General features: G+C 45.5%; 4 protein-coding genes across 15 annotated transcripts; 2 read left to right on the top strand and 2 right to left on the bottom strand.

Annotated features, from left to right (window-relative positions):
* Positions 1-12: 12 nt before the first annotated feature.
* Positions 13-2,466, top strand: fndc10 (fibronectin type III domain containing 10). Its single transcript, XM_060069985.1, has 2 exons — positions 13-465; positions 649-2,466. Exon 2 carries the CDS (start codon positions 809-811, stop codon positions 1,877-1,879), a length of 1,071 nt encoding a protein of 356 aa, XP_059925968.1. The 5' UTR covers positions 13-465; positions 649-808; the 3' UTR covers positions 1,880-2,466.
* A 501-nt stretch (positions 2,467-2,967) lies between these two features.
* On the top strand, positions 2,968-6,872 carry ssu72 (SSU72 homolog, RNA polymerase II CTD phosphatase). The gene is made up of 5 exons (XM_060068697.1): positions 2,968-3,271; positions 4,161-4,304; positions 5,327-5,466; positions 5,633-5,751; positions 5,931-6,872. Exons 1-5 carry the CDS (start codon positions 3,192-3,194, stop codon positions 6,030-6,032), a joined length of 585 nt encoding a protein of 194 aa, XP_059924680.1. The 5' UTR covers positions 2,968-3,191; the 3' UTR covers positions 6,033-6,872.
* Positions 6,873-8,061: 1,189 nt separating this feature from the next.
* On the bottom strand, positions 8,062-15,185 carry atad3 (ATPase family AAA domain containing 3). 12 transcript variants are annotated; one of them, XM_060068690.1, is made up of 18 exons: positions 14,887-15,185; positions 14,437-14,513; positions 13,628-13,729; positions 13,427-13,486; positions 13,270-13,339; positions 13,009-13,174; positions 12,674-12,743; positions 12,195-12,350; positions 11,888-11,944; positions 11,460-11,585; positions 11,246-11,370; positions 11,087-11,138; positions 10,916-10,986; positions 10,533-10,700; positions 10,139-10,247; positions 9,672-10,022; positions 9,234-9,608; positions 8,062-9,143 (listed from the first exon to the last, which is right to left on the bottom strand). In XM_060068690.1, the coding sequence occupies exons 1-18, from the start codon at positions 15,074-15,076 to the stop codon at positions 8,376-8,378; spliced, it is 3,093 nt and encodes a 1,030-aa protein (XP_059924673.1). In that variant the 5' UTR covers positions 15,077-15,185; the 3' UTR covers positions 8,062-8,375. The 12 variants fall into 12 exon arrangements, with proteins under 12 accessions (XP_059924673.1, XP_059924668.1, XP_059924679.1 ...); XM_060068685.1 differs by having other exon boundaries at positions 8,062-9,188; XM_060068696.1 differs by having other exon boundaries at positions 8,062-8,792; positions 9,189-9,608.
* Positions 15,186-15,562: 377 nt separating this feature from the next.
* On the bottom strand, positions 15,563-17,492 carry mrpl20 (mitochondrial ribosomal protein L20). The gene is made up of 4 exons (XM_060070236.1): positions 17,247-17,492; positions 16,982-17,092; positions 16,711-16,788; positions 15,563-16,499 (listed from the first exon to the last, which is right to left on the bottom strand). The coding sequence occupies exons 1-4, from the start codon at positions 17,331-17,333 to the stop codon at positions 16,326-16,328; spliced, it is 450 nt and encodes a 149-aa protein (XP_059926219.1). The 5' UTR covers positions 17,334-17,492; the 3' UTR covers positions 15,563-16,325.
* Positions 17,493-17,508: the final 16 nt, after the last annotated feature.

The following is a 17,508-nucleotide window of genomic DNA, read 5'->3' on the forward strand; positions in this document are numbered from 1 at the left end:
GTGCTTAGAGTTCAATTTTTTTTTGAAAAATGTGCTATTGTGCTTAGAGTTTAGCAGTCTGGATTCTTGTAGTTGATACATGAGCTTCAAGTTTCCAGACTTGTGTGCATAGTTCCATTTTTTGTGTGTCGAGAAGAACTGTGACATCATTACAAATTCCTCTATTCAACCATAATGGGACATTAGTCCTAGTCCTATTTACGGTAGATGTAATTTGGAAATGTCGTTGGTAAAGTTGCATTTAAAACGGCCATATAGGCATATATCACTCATAGGCCGTACAGGACTTATTTGACAGTCCGACTACCCACGACTCCAGTGCACCACGCTCTCCGCGCGCCGCTACACACCCACAAACGCGCACACACACACACGCACCAGCTATCAGATCTTCTTCACGGATCGACAACAAGAAGAGAACAAATCGGATGGCACGAATATGACACCCATTAATCCTCTCACAAAGTAAGTAAGGGACGTCGTTTATGTGATGGCGTGACTCGGGATAAATGAAATGACCTACATCGTAAAACAGTCGGTATTTTACGCTCATCATCCTCCCTGCATGAGCTAGCATAGCCATATATATGCAAGGTCATCTGCGATGTTTTTAGATCAATTTCACTTAATCATTGTCATCTTTTGCAGACACAGACTACCCCTTGGACGTTGACATGATTCGGCATTGGAGCAGATTGAATCGTGTGTAGGATCGATTTAAAACGGATGTTCAAACCGCACGCCATCAGACGTTCGCAAGAACAGCTTTTTCTCAGTAGAGTAGCATAACTCTTACAAAGGTATTGGGATGAAGAGGCAACAAATACAATCACTGCTTGTTTTGTCGACCGTCATACTCTGCGCGTTGCACGAGGCAGTGGGGTACAGCAGAACTGGCGGCGTCTCAGAAACCTCAATGCCAGCCGCATCTCCAGGAGAGGAGGGAGGCAGCCATAGCAGAGCACGGTCGAGGCACACGCACGTCAGATCAAACAACCAAACATTCGACAGTCTTGTCAACAATAGCAGACACGCACCAAAGATCAGAGAGGGGTCTGAGCCCATGTCCAACACCAGAAGAAGCCACCTTCCCGCTGGGATGTCTGGGAGGACAAACAGCCCCAGATGGAGCCCAACAGAGCAGCGGGGGGCATCACTGTGTGCCTACAGAGTCATCGAGGGGGGTGTCGGGGGGCAACTCTGTTTCCGACACACACAGTGGGGCTTCCATTGCGGCAGCGCGAACTGCAGGACCGTGAGTTCCCTGGGGGGCCTGGTGGCAAACATCCTCACAAACGGCACTGTGCTGTTGCAATGGACCAACGAGGGTGCAGTACGTGGGAGGGTTCACGGTAAGGCCACCGACGTCAGCACTGGTCAGGGCCCTCACATAAACAAGACCGGTGGTGGGGATGGAAACCACACGAGTGGGGATTCAGCGACAGGCTTGACAGAGGGACCACAGGGGTATTTAACTCCCACACCCAGGGCTGCTTTTAGCCACCGGCCCCGCAGGAGGTCGGGCGTGGAGCTGAGCTGCAGGTGGAACGGGAGCTACACGCAGTTCGAATGCGCCACCGTCCACCTCGGCCCCGGCTGCAGGGACTTCCTGCTGACCGACCTGCACGAGAACGTCCCCTACCGCATCTGTCTCCGCGCCCTGGCTCCGGCCCAGTCCCCGGGGGACCGGAGGGACTGCGTGGAGTTCACCATGTCGCCTTCCGGCATGCAGGACATTGTGATCGCCATGACTACCGTGGGAGGCGCCATATGTGTCATGTTGGTCATCATATGCCTGCTGGTGGCGTACATCACAGAGAATATCATGAGCCCCGCCACGCAACACACGTACCATTATCACACACACTCGCGGCACTGACGCTGTGTGCGTCAGTGTACTCACCAAGTGTGGTCCGGATACACAATGTGTATGGGGATCAATTGTCCTGAATCATCCTACTGTGTCTTATACGAAACATGTTTAAATCAGCCACATAATGCCTCCGTTCATTAGATCTTGCTCGGTTTGGAGTTGAGCCTGCGAAATAGCAACTTCTAAACCTTCTAATCATTACAAGGGATGCACTGAACCAAAATGAGCCATTCACTACACATATGTTTATAAAGGATCATTGTTTCATGTGGTGATTCCGCCTTTTCAGCTGTGATCAATCTCTTTGTAAAACTGCAATAAAAACCATCAACCTGAGTGACAGATAAATCATAATAATAGCTTGGTAATAAAAACCTAACTTTTAATTCCATACTTTCACAAATTATGGCTTCATTGCCTCTGTGGCTGTTAGTTCCAGAGCCATTTTTTGCTGTTCTCTCTGTTTGAACTCTGGTTGTCACTGACCACTTTTACTGCACTTTTTGAAAATAGGCCTGTTCTAAATGTAAAATATGTAAGATGACATAAGTTGCCATGGCAAAGTCAATAAACTTTTAATTAAGACTATAAAAGTGTGTGGTGTGTGTGTCGGCTAGCATTGGGTGAACAGATTCCCATAGAGTTTGATTTGTTCTGTTTCTGCCTTTTTAAAAGGGAAATAAATACATCGGACAGCATTAAAAAAACATAACATCATTGTTGATAATTATAATTCAACACAATAGTTTAGATGGTAAATATGGCTTTAGAAGATACAAAAGTCTATTATCTCTAATAACATATAAATCATTTATCATTGATAGGCCTATGAGGTAATATAATTAGCCTGATAAAACATTGTGCAATAAAAAAACGTGTGCACTTTGCGGACAAATTTGCATATAATATTTTCGAGACATTCTTTTTCTCATTATTATTATTTTTGCTGCTTTTTGTAGTTTTAACATTCCGTATTTTGAAAGAAAGACACAAAACCTGATTTATATATTGCAACGATCTTTCTTGCGTCGTCATCGTCACAGTGACGTGGACGTTTTTTTTCTTTTATAACCGGTAAACCCAGCCCCTAAAATGACATCAAAACTTTTAAAGCCGTGCCTAGGAAGGAAGTCGGTCCGGCTCCGCCATTTTAACATCCTCATCCTTTAGAGGAGAGCGCTCTAATTTGGCCGTTCTAGTCAGTCGTCAGTCGTTAGAAACGTTTGTATTCGGTCGTCTATGTAGGTGTTTAGCCTATACAAATTCTATTTAGTCATTTTTTCACTAATTCCAAATTAGTTCCTACGGAAGAACCGCTATGCCGAGCCACCCGCTGCGCGTGGCGGTTGTGTGCTCGAGCAACCAGAACCGCAGTATGGAAGCGCACAATATCCTCAGGTAAAACGGGCCGAGACGAAGAGAAGAAACCACTGCATTGCCCTTCTCCGAAGTGACCGAGCCCGTACTGCGCGGTGCTAATGGCGCTGGAGCCATAACCGCACAATGCTCCATGACAGCATATCGGCCTCCACCCAGCTTCGACAATGGGCTCAAAGCAGAACAAAAAGCCTGTAGTTTATACCAAGGCTGTTCACTTGGATTATCTTTATTTTTTGTTGTTTTTGTTATTTTTGACAGACGTACACGCCTTTCCACTTATTAGGTTTTAATTGTATAAAGATACATGTTTGAAGGGGAAAAAGTAGTTGATTTTTACTTAATCTCTAGCGCCCTCTCTATTGTCTTGAAGAAGAAGGGGGTACTGCAGCCTTGAACCACCGCCTGATGGCGCTGCTCTCTGATTCTAGATTAGTCACTTTTTTAAAAAGGGCAATAATTCATTTAATATATTTGGCACCTAGAAAGTAAACTGCTTTGCCCACCAAGACGACGAATGCCGACTCTTTTCCCCCCAACAGTTACCCTATTCTGTATCTTTGCTCATCTGTTAATTGTAGTTGACAAAGATCTACTAGGAAAGAAATTATTTGAGTTATCAGTCAACTTGTTAACATCCCGTGCCATATGTGACAAGCTGAAAAACGGCCTTTTTTTTCTTTTTGATCGAGTCATTTATTTTAACCCCGCAGCTAGCCCTATGTCTCTGAAAATTCCACTTTCTTCATGTTTGCATGTCATACTGGTTAATTAATTTAATTTATTACTTTTTATTCTATCTGCCGTGTCATTAAATGCGCTGTTTGGGGGGAGTTGCACTTTAACACTGATGCTATATTCTGAACTAATCCATTTTTATTAATGTATACTTGTTCTTTCCTCTTTGCAGCAAACGTGGATTTGACGTGCGTTCATTTGGGACTGGCTCCCACGTGAAGCTGCCTGGCCCTGCCCCGGATAAGCCTAATGTTTACGACTTCAAAACATCTTATGAACAGATGTACAACGACCTGGTCCGCAAGGACAAGGAACTGTATCCCCTTCACACACACCAACCAATATGCACTCTGTCGCTGACAATCACACACGTGCAAACAAAAGGGGACATAATGCTGAGAAGTAGATTTGCGCAATTTGAGGTATAGGCATTCTGTGAACATCCTTGTTGAAGAACATGTGGTGCCGTTGGAACAGCAGTACATTACTTTGGGGTGTCCCGTTGTTCAACTGGCTTCTAGGTGTCAAATGACGTGTGACAAATGTTTGTCTGTTCTCGTTCATTGTCGTTGATAAGTGGTAAACGTTGGTGCATCTGCTTGGTGTAGGTAAGTCATCTGCTGGGTATGGGTAAGCTCACAGTAAACAAACTGGTTTAGTCAAGGATATGATTTGTTGATTGCCGTTTGTTTGTGTTTAATCGTCAAATGTTCCATAATGTATTACCTGTCTTAAATACAACTGCCACCTTGATCAAAGCTCTTCTCCATAGGTTATTGGGATATCATGGGTGTGAACGGAATTCCCTATGACATAAACGCAAAAAAATAAGATTATTATCGTCCAAAGTTTCAAAATTGGGAAGGAAACGGCAACTTAAATAATTGTAAAACCATCTCCAGCTATTGGGATTAGCTTGTTGATTGTGTTGGTTAAAAAAAAGATGGTTTCGGCCCTATATTAATATCAGTACATTCAGTTCAGGAAGAATGTCCGGTTCAAAGAGCGAGTGTGTGACGGAAATGGTTTCCCTACATTCCGAATGCATTGTCTAACAAAAAACACCTGGCAGTGGATAAAAAATTGCAAGTTATATATTGGCCACTAGATGGCAATGTGCTGTATAATTTTAATAACGAGTAAACGTTTTACAATAGGTTGGACGCCACGGAGAATTTATGATTTATCTAACCAACGTGTTCAAATATTGCGGCTTTGTTCCGCCTATCCTTTTTTTTATTTTTTTTATGGATGACTCATGTGAGGTATTTGCATCACTGAATGTTGAGGGATTCTCTCGGCCACCTTGATGTGCTCCTTAACCAACAACTCCTTAAGGTACACCCAGAATGGAATCCTTCACATGCTGGACCGCAACAAGCGTATCAAAACCAGACCGGAGCGGTTCCAGAACTGTAAGGACCACTTTGATCTGGTCATTACCTGTGAAGAGAGGGTCTACGACCAAGTCCTGGAAGGTGAGGCCTTCGTACCCAATGTTGATGTACATATGCTTTTGTCATTCTAATGATGAACAACCAAGTGTTCTGCGGGGTCGTAATCTTATGTTATGACTCAAACCTGCAATGTGACCGAAGCCCAATGCTAAGGGAGGGGGGGTCCCCTGACTGTGCCACTCCACAGACCTCAGCTCCAGAGAACAGGAGACGCTGCAGTCGGTGCACGTCATCAACGTGGACATCCAGGACAACCACGAGGAAGCCACGCTCGGGGCCTTCCTCATCTGTGAGCTGTGTCAGTGTGTGAGTGTCCACCTATTAAAACCTGCCTGTGACATGCATGTTAATGCTGAACTCTTTATATCTGGAATGGCTGGGCGGGTGGGGGGTGATCACTTTGTATACCCTAAACGGGGAATGTTCATGTTGCCTGAAGGTTACTTGACCTTGTCCCGGGGGAATCTTTCAATGTTTTCCTTCAGATCCAGCACACAGACGACATGGAGAATGAAATCGACGAGCTGATTCAGGAGTTTGAAGATAAGAGTAACAGGCCTTTCCTACACACCGTGTGCTTCTACTGACGGCCCCCGTCCAAATCTTGCAATAAAACCTACCACCCCCCCACCCCCCGCCCATAAGCCGTGAACCAACAGCAGTACACACACACTCTTTAAGCAAGCCATCTACACCGCTCTGTGTGTGTATCGATGATCACGTTACACGCGTGTCCCTGTACGCAGCTGTAACGTATACGTGTGTACGAAGGCCAGCGCACTGGGTTCTGCGATGGCTCGGTGACGGTTTCTGACAAACGGTGAGGACGGGTTGTCCTTCATGCTGAGGATAGCCTCTTGCCTTTGGATCCAATGTCAGGCCATGGTCCCTCCTCCCCCAGACCCCTAACTCAACCCTTCATGCCCACCCAGCCATGCCTCTCTCGGGAGAGCAAGACCCCAGCCAATCTTATAGTAGGATATACAGTTTTTGTTTTTATTTCTTTTGAATTGGAGGCTGATTGTGCTCTTTTTGTTTTCTCAAATTCTAGCAATTGTTTTGGTTTTTGAGTCATTTTGACCCTGGCTGGTGTAAATGTGCTTGATGAATGACATGAAGTGACGAGTCTATGCTGATGCGTGACTGCCTGAAAGGACAAGTGACCGTGTGCTAGAGATTAGTCCATAAATCGGAGGGTTGATGTTGACTAACCAAACTGAGACGTATCCCTCCGGTTTGATTCCATCATAATGTGTTGATTCTTATTTATACTCAGATTTGCTGTCTTTCAGGGTATAGTTTTGTTTTATTTTGTAAATGTAAAAGAATAGAGAAAGCATTGTAATTATTTGCTGCAAGCTCAGTCAAGAGTGCCTGAATTCTGTATGTACATATGAATCCACTAAAACAATCTCTTCAGAAACCTCTCTGCTCTTGTCTGCTTTGAGTATTTTTTTTTAATGTATGTTAACGTTTTTAAAATCTTTTATTTTAAAGTAAACTGGAGGTATGCTAAGTTGATTCTATAAAAAAACGAGTCCATCGCAGCAAGCTGCCCAAAACATACAATGTCCTTTTTTAACCATCAGAATGTTGTAAACCATTCGGGTAATATATTTTGAGACGCCAATAATTAGATTATGTATCATTACTGAGCTGTAATGGCTAAACATCGAACAATCCCACGCGCTAGGTCGCATATGATCTTGAGGACCAATTAGAGCGTGTATGTCTATAATGACGTCTTTTGTCACTTGCACCACTGCGCGCTCTAAAAAAGCAATGAAGATGAAAGCGATTCTGCAACAATTTTGTCACTCTGGTTTGCGTTCGTAAAGGTAAGAAACAACGCGAAATGTCCAGTGCCTCGTAACGTCCAGGATGTTGCCGTTTACAAAAGCTAACAGATAAAATACCTCTGTTTTTGACATGTGTCCGTCGACGTCGGCTTGACATAAACTGTTTTGGACCGATTTCACAACTTCAACGTACCGTTTATGTCTCAAGCAATAACTACTATTTACTAGACACACACACTCGCTTTCCTTGAAATTTCTCTCACGCGTGGGCTGTCTGTCTGACCCATTGATTACTATCTGAAGCATTACACGTCTACACACGCTGCCACCATGGCCACACGATCCCGTGATATCCTATCCAGAGGTCCAGAAGGCGATTTCCCACCGCTTCATTTGGACAATCTTTAAATAAAATTTCTGCTTTGGAATTTCAACTATAATGTCATGAAGTCATGATGTTATTTAATGTGTTTAGCCTGGCTGTATAAAACCTATTAGTGTCACAGCCTGCACAATTACATGCAATAGGCCAAATGGTATGTCCTTGACTTGGCTTTTTGGGAGAAGTTATTAACTGTCTCCAGCTGGCAGCCATTACTCCTGATTGGATTATTTAAGTTTTTGAACGTAGGTTCATTCAGTTGATTTTCCTCTTCGCCATCTCCGTGACCTTCTTGCATCCTGATACCAAACCCGTCACAAAACCATAAAATGTACTTGATGGTTTCTAATTTGGTTGGACTGATATAAATGGGGAAGAATGCTTTGACCATATAAACAAAACAAAAGGACAATAAATAAAAGAAACGTATTGAATATTCCATCATTTATATAGAAAATCACAATCACACAATTTTAATAATGTTACTATTTGTAATGTTAATAATCTGTAAACATTAATTAAAGACATACGGTTTCCATAGAAAGTACACTTTGACAGATATATCAACATGAATCAGTGTCAGGCATATTTTAAGGTCACCGATTTGAGTGGCCCCTTGCATTCCCCATATTCCAGCGGCGTTGTTCCGGAGACGTCATCAGACACAGACATCACTTGGGTACAAGGGCCAGCATACTCTTTTTCTTTTGTTTGATCCCAGCACCTCCGTTGTGGTTCATCCATCCTCCTCACACAGGGGTTCCATCCTTTGGCGGAGGAGATACAGTCTTTACCTCCTTTTCCTTCTCACTGGAAGGAGTAGCAGCAGCAGGTTCACCTACGCTCTCTGCCTTGACTCCAACGTCAGAGACCTGATCCACTGGTGGCACAGATTTGCTCTCTTCCGTCAGCTCAACGGTGTTCAAAGTGGGTGGGGCAATCTCCTGTTTAATGCCGTCCTCAACTGGAGCAGATTTGCTCTCTTCCGTCAGGTCAACGGTGGTTGTAGTAGGCGGAGCCATCTCCTCTTTGATGAGGTCAACCGGGGTGATGACCTCCTGTGCTAGGGGGGCCTCAGAGAGGTCAACTGGGGCGATGACCTCCTGAGCTACGGGGGCCTCGGTGAGGTCAACTGGGGCCTCGGTGAGGTCAACTGGGGCGATGACCTCCTGAGCTAGGGGGGTCTCGGTGAGGTCAACAGCGATGTCAACTGGGGCGATGACCTCCTGAGCTAGGGGGGTCTCGGTGAGGTCAACAGCGATGTCAACTGGGGCGATGACCTCCTGTGCTAGGGGGGTCTCGGAGAGGTCAACTGGGGCGATGACCTCCTGAGCTAGGGGGGTCTCGGAGAGGTCAACTGGGGCGATGACCTCCTGTGCTAGGGGGGTCTCGGTGAGGTCAACTGGGGCGATGACCTCCTGTGCTAGGGGGGTCTCGGTGAGGTCAACTGGGGCGATGACCTCCTGTGCTAGGGGGGTCTCAGTAATTTCAACGGCGATGTCAACCGGGGCGATGACCTCCTGAGCTAGGGGGGTCTCGGTGATCTCAACTGGGGTGATGACCTCCTGAGCTAGGGGGGTCTCGGTGAGGTCAACTGGGGCGATGACCTCCTGAGCTAGGGGGGTCTCGGTGAGGTCAACTGCGATGTCAACCGGGGCGATGACCTCCTGAGCTAGGGGGGCGTCAGCCAGAATCTCCTTGGCGACCTCAACCGGAGCGACCACCTCCGTCACTACGGGGGCGTCAGCCAGAATCTCCTGGCTGACGTCAATAGGAACGACCACCTCCTTTGCGAAGGGCAGAATCTCTTGGGTGATGTCTACGGGAGCGACCGCTTCCTGTGCTAGGGAGGCCTCGGTGAGGGGCAAGACCTCTGGGCTGATGTTCTCGGCCACCTGAGCCACCACCTCCTGAGCTACGGGTGCCTCGGCGAGGGGCAGCACCTCTTGGTTGATGCTTTCGACAACCTCGGCGACGACCTCCTGGGCGAGGGGGGCCTCAGCCAGGGGAAGAACCTCTTTGCTAAGGTCAACCGGAGCTGCCACCTCCTGGGCGAGGGGCTGAATCTCTCTGATGACGTCAGCCGTAGCTGCTACCACCTCCTGAGCCAGGGGTGCCATGGCGAGCGGCAGAATCTGTTGGTTGAGGCCTTCGACCACCGGGGCGACGACCTCCGAGGCCTGGGGGACCTCGGCGACGGGCAGGATGAAACCAATCTTCCCGTCGCCGCCTGCTGTATTGGCCTGCTTGGGAGGGGGGGGCCTCACTTGTAGGCTCTCCACGCCCTCTCCGTGAAGCCAGTCCATCTTCTGGATGTGCTGTTTGACAGCATCTTGGACGCGGGCGTCAATCATGGCCTCCGTCAGGATCCCACTCTCAGAGGAGTACGCCGCCGCCTGGGTGGAAGGAGTTGAAAACTTAAGTTGACTTTAAATCTTTAGAAATGGAGTACCACCGACATGATAGATAGTCCATAACATGGACACGGCCAATCAGAGATCGGTATACCAACCTGCCAGGCCACTCCCAGCTTGGAGATCTCTCTGCCAGACATCCCCTCTGTGTGCTTGGCAATGTCAGAACACTTGAGACCGTAGTCAAACTGGGCGAGCTTCAGCCTCCTGAAGAAGACACCAGAACAAGAGCAGAAGGGGTGATGGTAACGGCTTTGACAGCATTTTTTATTTCTAGAATGCATCAGTTATAGGATGCTTGATACCATTATGGAAATCGTTGTCGATCGCTATAGTCTACAGATATATCCAGATAATTTGCAGCTTTTGAGCCACTTGTTACATATTTTCAACTTTAACAATCCCTTTAACAATTTCAGTCGTATTATACGGTCAAAGCGCTCTATTTTCAGATTTGAGCGAAAGATTTGGTGTATTAGGTGTATAACTCACTGCCTCCCTCCAGTGGCCGGCTCCAGCACGTATCTATCAAAGTACAGTCGCACCAGCCTCTCCCTCTCTTCAGGGCCTGGCAGCGCAAAGTTCACTATCTCATCAATACGGTCGTTGATGGCCCAGTCAAACTGCTCTGGTTGGTTACTGGCCAGCACCATCATAAACCTGCAGGACACCGAGGGAAGAAGAAAAGGGTTTGAGGCATAGAGATAGTGGGCTATAAGACTGATCATACAAGAGGGAAAATCAAGGGGGTGTTGGATACACTTAGGGCTATGTTGGTATGGAGCTGGAAAGTTTTGTATTATGATACTTGTTCCACGCATACCATTTTATTTAACCATGATTAACGATGCATATTGGGTAAGATGAATACTTACTTGTTGCTCTGTTCTCCGGTACGATAAAGGAAGGCGTTTAATGTGGCTCTGAGGTCTTCACTGATCTTTTCCTAGAAAACAGACACAAAATAAAATGTAAATGGTTTGTATTATACATCATTTTCACAATGTGAACCATATGGACGGATGCAACGGAACAACTCAACTTACAGTAGATCGCTTGCGTAGAAAGGCATCGGCCTCATCAACAAAGAGCAATAATCTAGCATAGGTAAAGGAGAACATAGGAATGAATTTCAACAATCATCAGATTACATTCATACATGAACAAAAGGGTTTCATTTATGTTCATAATCATTGACAGCATACCCGCGCCGGCTGGTGTTGGCCCAGTCGAACACTTTGTGCATCGCTGTGACACCGTCACGACCCATGGGGGCCACGTCGCCTCCCGTCATGATCGCAAAGTCCATCCCGGAATGCATCGCCAGTTTCTGCTCAACACAAAGAGGTAACGGTTCATCGGATCACATGAATTGAGGTTCATAAATCAGATGATGCGTGTTATGTAACCGGTTCGTACCTTGGCAAATAGAGTTTTTCCAGTTCCTGGCGGGCCATACATGAGGATATTCCTGTAAAGGCCACGGTTCTGCCGTGTGTTTCGAGTTGCTATGGCAATGTCTCGCACACGCTCTTCCAGTGAAGGCTAAAAGGGATTATTAAATAACATAAATTTGCAATATTAGCATTTTCTCCAAATGTCACAGCCTTTATAGAAAATGGGGATCATGAGGAAAATAACATTGTGATCGACTCAACATCACGAATTAAAATGACCATTATATCTTCTCATCGTAATTCCTTGTTGCTATGAAACTGCTGTCTTGCTATGGTTATCACGAGAGGTCAATATCTTAATTTAACGAGGATTGTATACGACGGCATTCAAAGACGCTTCACGATATTATCAAAGTATTGTCCTGCCCTAGTTGTAACTTGAACACTTACGCTCAGCACGACTCCCTCCAAGGCATCCTGTGGTTTGCTCCTCAACCGCCTCGTCGTCTAACAGGAGGTGGGGGAGGGAGGGATGAGAAAATGGTTACTAAAAAGGAACACAAACAGATCTAAAGGCCCAATCCCATTTCTACCCCTTACCCCTTCCCCTTCCCACTTACCCCTTCCAAACAAGGGGGAGGGGTAAGGGGAAGGGGTAAGGGGTAGAAATGGGATTGGGCCTAAACGTGCATGCATCAACTATGCCACACATAGCTGATGAGTGACTGTGGCCGAGCCAAACGGGCCTCCCAGCTACCTTGATGGGATGCTTGATGGCTTCTGCCACGGTGATGCGGGACGTCTCCCTGACCAGGGACGGCTTGCCCAGCCGGGCTTCGACGTAGCGGCCGGCCACTGCGGTCGTGTTGCGGGCCGTGTAGACGCCCACCGCCAGCAGGGTCAACCCTCCTACCTGCCGACGGGAGGAGACGTTGCACGTGTTTAGGACTTGAACGTCACATTAGCCGATGAACGTGGCAGAACATTACAAGAGAAATGTGGTATGGTTTTTATTATTGTTTAATTTATTCAGTCTTAACATCATCCAGGACGCGGGTAATTAAACGAAAAGAAGATGTGCGTGTAGTCGGTGACCAGAGCTGTGGAGCTATATCTGGGGAAGTGTCGATGTGCCCAGCATCTCCACAAAACCTGAAGTTCGTCAGCCACCCACAGCTTTACTACCATCCTCACGTTGTACCTGATGAAGCAGTGCATTGTGGGGAATGTTCTCACCGTAGCTGTGACTTTGTCCCAGTCCGACACAAAAGCCCTGAAGCCCTCTCCGAACACAGCCCCCGCAGTCCTGAAAGGGAAAACATTTATTATATGCTTTGTGTGGTGTGTACTAAAACGATCAAATCAAACATCTAATTTAAATTATTAGTAGCTGTGTTTGCATACTGTTCATGGCATATGGATTTTTTTTTTTTAAGCACCATGAGACACTATTGAATATAAGCTGTTCTAGTGAGGACGAGTTATTTCAACTAGATATCACCAGCACATACAACTAGTAATACAAAAGGGAACACCAACTGGCACCATGACCACTTGTGAAAGCCACCTACTTTATAGACTCCAGAACGGTCTGCCTGTGCTCAGCCGCCTTCAGGCGGATCTGCTCGCGGATGATGTCTGCGTTCTCCCGCTCCACGCGGCCCCGGGCTTTGGACTCCGCCTCTATGCGCAGCAGCTCGTTCTTGTGCCTCAGCTGCATCTCGTGCTCGATGGTGGCTGAAGTAGAGGCGGACCCGGCACAGTTAGAACTCCAGCCAATGATCAACCTAGCTGTGTGATATACACTGCATTTGGTTAGTGCTATCCGTTACCTTTTCTCATGGACTCCTGTTTATTCACAGACTCCTCCTGCTTACGAAGGTTGTCCTCATTTATGGCTTGCTGTGAACAAAAACAGTAAATATTTTAAACGTGCTTGTTGGCGATAAGAGCTTTTGATGCGTTTTTAAATCTAGCAGGTGAACTCACCTGTTGTCGAAGCTGGTCTTCATATCGCTGCCGAGCTAGCTTATCCTGGTACTGGGCTCTCTGTGATTGGACAGACAACAGGGTTACCATGGTGACATGCTACGGGCCCACCAGAGCTGGCTTAGTACTGATTGGTCGAGTGCCTTACTGAATCAAAGTTACAAATGCTCGGATATAACCAGGGTGAGGTTCCATTCTTACCGCCTGATTCTGTTTGGTCTCCTCACTCATGGTTTTCCTTCTCTCCTCAGCCTGGATACGGATTTGATCTCCTTTCAGTTGCTCCACTGCTGCCTCATATTCCTAACACAGGAAATAGCAGCGTCAATAGGAGGACCCAACAGACATTCAGCAGACTGGACAACATCCCAATATTTACATGCATCAAATCTCAACCTGCAGTCATGATGCCTGATGTAATGTTTATAGCTCAGGTAATGAACCTTTGTTAAAACATGCTTAAGGAAGACAAGCATTTTCATTGAATGAATGTCATTGAAATTCCTCACGCGTCCTTGTGGAATACTAAATTCTGATTGGTCAATAAAGGCGTGCAGCAGTCTGTTACTTCTGTATAACAGACAGTTGCAATGGACGCTATGGATGCCAACAGACTTTGGTTGCAGAAGCAGTACAACATTTTGCAAATCAATAAAATAATGGGTTATATTTGTGTCAAATTATGGATTATTTTCAATAAAAGCTGTGTGATAGGAGGGATAATGTGCAGCGAAACATTAATGTTTTGCAGAAATAAACCCCTGAAGGCTGATTCAAGACCCCTGAATCACCTGCCAGGGTTTATTTTTGGGGTAAGGACAGACTGTACATTGTCCCTTAGGTAATACAGCATTGCTGCAGATTGTTTATAGGAAGTTAAATAAGCATAATTTAGGTTATGCCACGTAGTTATAATGTATTTAATACAATGTTGAACTTGTTATGTACATCACAATGAAACTAGATACACCAAACATATGGCATGCGATGAAAATTTGTAATCTCCTTACCTTAAATTTACTCTGATGCTCCAGCTGTACCGTCTGCTCTTGCATACGAGACAGGTCCAAAGCTTCCTTGGCATGGCCTGAGGTGAGGTATTTGCAGAAGGGAAATGGTATGCCATAATAAAATAATTGCAGTGTATACGACTATTTCAGCAATCTTGCAACAAACGGAACAAAGTTTCATTCATTTAAAAAGTAATGTGGACAGGGATGACAAGGATGACCTTTGACCCGGTCCCCTTGAATGAAGGTGAGCGTTGAGTGGGTATTTGTCACTCAGACAGCATTCTGTACATGCCGTTCTCATCTCGCTTCACCTTGGTTTTATATTTGCACAATTCTGAATATAGATTCCTAAGCGACGACTAATGAATGCACCAAATGAATTCACCCAGATTGTGTGCAATATGGCTCCCGTTACATTGCGGAATAGTTTCTGCACTTCACACTTACGAGACTTGTCGAGGTCTTTGGCTGCCTGTGCAGCTCGCTCCAGCCCAGTCGGATCGAAGCTGCTCCATTTGTCCTTGAGTTTATCTCCACCGCCACCGGTTCCACCGGCCGGGGCTGGCGGCGGAGGTGGTTGCGGGCCGGGTGGGGGGGCTTCAGGCTGCCCCCTGTTAAGGCCAAACAGCCAGGACATTTTTTCTGACAATTGATATTACAAGACTTATGCAAGCCGGTCAGAAAAATGAGGCTCTGACAAATGCCTGTCAGCTTACTTCCTCCACATGCGTGTCACGCTGAAATGCTTCACGCAATTGCAGGAGACGATTTGCCGTGGTCTGAACAACAGCTTTTGCTATTGGCTACTGAAAATCAATCGGCTTTTTCATTGGTAGTTGCAATAGCGTCCTCCACAGAGGTCGCGTTTTGTCCCCCCTCCCAAATTGTACGGTAGCCGCAAATAGTAAAAAGGGTATTTTTGAAACTTTAAATGTCATTGGATTACATCATGATGCTTTTGTAACAGAAAATCATTTTAAATATGCTTTCTTCTCTACATTCCACAAAACATATATTCGATTTATGTTTATGAGAATAGACCATGGATAATATTTATAATTTGCTGAATGTCAAACTATACGTACTTATGTATGTCTAAAAAAATGGGAACCACAGCAATGTATTGAATACATAACAAAATGTTTAATGAAACAAATTTTACGAATACATCACAAGAAGAAAAGTACAGATATTTACATAGAAACCAATAGCCTTACAAAATCTGCTTGTTACCTTTAGACTCATACTTAAACCTTAAAAAAAAAATGCCTGAAAGTATTAAATTATAGTTGCACATGAATGTGGTGGGACTTCTCGTAACTACTTATCCTCCGGGGACACTTTTTTGATAAGGTATGTTGTGAATGTACTTGACAATGGGGTTGGTTAGGGTGTGGTTGCAGCAGAGAAATCAATGTGCTGCTGTTGTTATTGTGTTCGGCTAAGGACAATGAGGGGTAAACGTTAGTTTAATCATGGTCATCTACTTGCCAGCCTGCATCGTTTGAAATCAGAATTACCGCAATGTGAACCAAATGGCGTAACTAAATAAAAATAAGTTTTCCCCATTACAATTTGCTTTAATGTCCACGTCTAGTTAATGTCCTTCCATTGAGTTTGATTTTTTGGTCCATTCAGAGTAATACATTTTATCTCAGCAAGGTCTCAAAAGAAAAACAACCAAACTCTCTCCACCTTCACCTTGAAAGGTTATTGCTCTCTGGATTGAATGATTATAGGAGAGAGGGTGAGAGTAAAGTCAAAGACAGGCTTATTTAATTATTGTGACTTGTAGCATTGCATCCACATTTACACAATCCAGAGCCTCACTGTCTGCCCAGCATAGCAAGTAGAGGAGTCCGTTAGTACAGCAGATGGCAAAGGGACTAGTGGGTCACCATCACACGGGAGAAGACCCCTGCAGGCTCCTGGCCGTCACCTAGGGCCGCCCTGAAGCCCTCCTCTCGTCGCGCCTGAGCCAGCTTGGCTAGCGAGAGGAACGTCCGGGGTTCTGTGATGGCAAGTTCGCTGAGAATACGACGGTTGAGTTGAACACTTGTCTGTAAGGAGGGACAACAAGGGGCACGATGGTTAGATCCTGGAGTACATTTTTGCAGAAATCTCCTTTTGCACTAATGCTGTGAAGGTGTAAATGATATGCTGGGAGTTTGCTGAGAGGCCCAAATACTTAGACCGACGTATACATCTTTGGTGAACCAAGCACTTTCTAAACATGTGAAAGAAAAATAATGAATTCCTGAGGACAATTACCTTTCCCAAATTATGAATCAGGGCTGGATACTTCATGTTATGTTCTCGTGTTGCTGCTGCAATACGTGAAATCCAAAGCTGAACGAATAAATCACAGAAAAGAGAAAGCAGATTTTGGATGCTTCGAATCATATGCAATCACATTTGTACTTGAAAACAATTTACTTGATCAGCATCACTGCTCAATCGCATCTTTAGTACTGTGATAAATATGTGTTTGAGTGACCAAGGCATCAGGGTGACACAGAGCAAGCAGCAGATGGTGTCTTACCGTTCGCATGTTACGTTTCTTGAGTATTCGACCTTTAGTGGCGTAGACGAAAGCCCTCCTTACTGCCCGCACAGCCAAACTGTAACAGCGGTTCTTCCTTCCCCTGAAATGCTGTGGTGATTAATCAGAATAAGTAATAGTATCTTGGTGCATGACGATAACACAATGCAGTCCCATGGCCCCCACCAAAATATAGATGAGCTTACAAATTATTATCTCAATCTAAATGAAGACTATAAATTGTTTGACAGCTGATGGAACTTACCCGAGCATGTTTCAGGAGTTCTTGGACCTTCCAATGTCTGTCTGGCCCGCGGCTTCGGACCAAACAGGACAGTGTCAGAAATACCATTCCCTCTTTAATTTATAGTATACCGCGTCTGCCTACCAATCTAAGATAACACCATATAGTCAATGACCTTTATCCACTTCGTTATGAGATGCGTGGTCTGTTCAGTGCAATTGTAGTTTCAACTTCCCAAGCCGTAAAGCAGCGTGTTCGGGGTATGTTCGTTTTGAGAACCCTA

This window comes from Gadus macrocephalus, chromosome 13 (assembly GCF_031168955.1).
Source record: "Gadus macrocephalus chromosome 13, ASM3116895v1".
NCBI classification, from domain to species: Eukaryota; Metazoa; Chordata; class Actinopteri; order Gadiformes; family Gadidae; genus Gadus; species Gadus macrocephalus.

Bases quoted from the DNA above. Each gene is read 5' to 3' on its own strand.
- fndc10 (XM_060069985.1), top strand. From the start codon at position 809: ATGAAGAGGCAACAAATACAATCACTGCTTGTTTTGTCGACCGTCATA.
- ssu72 (XM_060068697.1), top strand. From the start codon at position 3,192: ATGCCGAGCCACCCGCTGCGCGTGGCGGTTGTGTGCTCGAGCAACCAG. The intron at 4,305-5,326 runs GTATCCCCTTCA...CAACTCCTTAAG, and splicing joins GTCCGCAAGGACAAGGAACT to GTACACCCAGAATGGAATCC. The intron at 5,752-5,930 runs GTGAGTGTCCAC...GTTTTCCTTCAG, and splicing joins TCTGTGAGCTGTGTCAGTGT to ATCCAGCACACAGACGACAT.
- atad3 (XM_060068684.1), bottom strand. From the start codon at position 15,076: ATGTCCTGGCTGTTTGGCCTTAACAGGGGGCAGCCTGAAGCCCCCCCA. The intron at 14,514-14,886 runs GTAAGTGTGAAG...ACCTCACCTCAG, and splicing joins CAAAGACCTCGACAAGTCTC to GCCATGCCAAGGAAGCTTTG. The intron at 11,139-11,245 runs GTATGCTGTCAA...TACCTATGCTAG, and splicing joins GCCAACACCAGCCGGCGCGG to ATTATTGCTCTTTGTTGATG.
- mrpl20 (XM_060070236.1), bottom strand. From the start codon at position 17,333: ATGGTATTTCTGACACTGTCCTGTTTGGTCCGAAGCCGCGGGCCAGAC. The intron at 17,093-17,246 runs GTAAGTTCCATC...TAATCACCACAG, and splicing joins AACTCCTGAAACATGCTCGG to CATTTCAGGGGAAGGAAGAA. The intron at 16,789-16,981 runs GTAAGACACCAT...TTATTCGTTCAG, and splicing joins AGAAACGTAACATGCGAACG to CTTTGGATTTCACGTATTGC.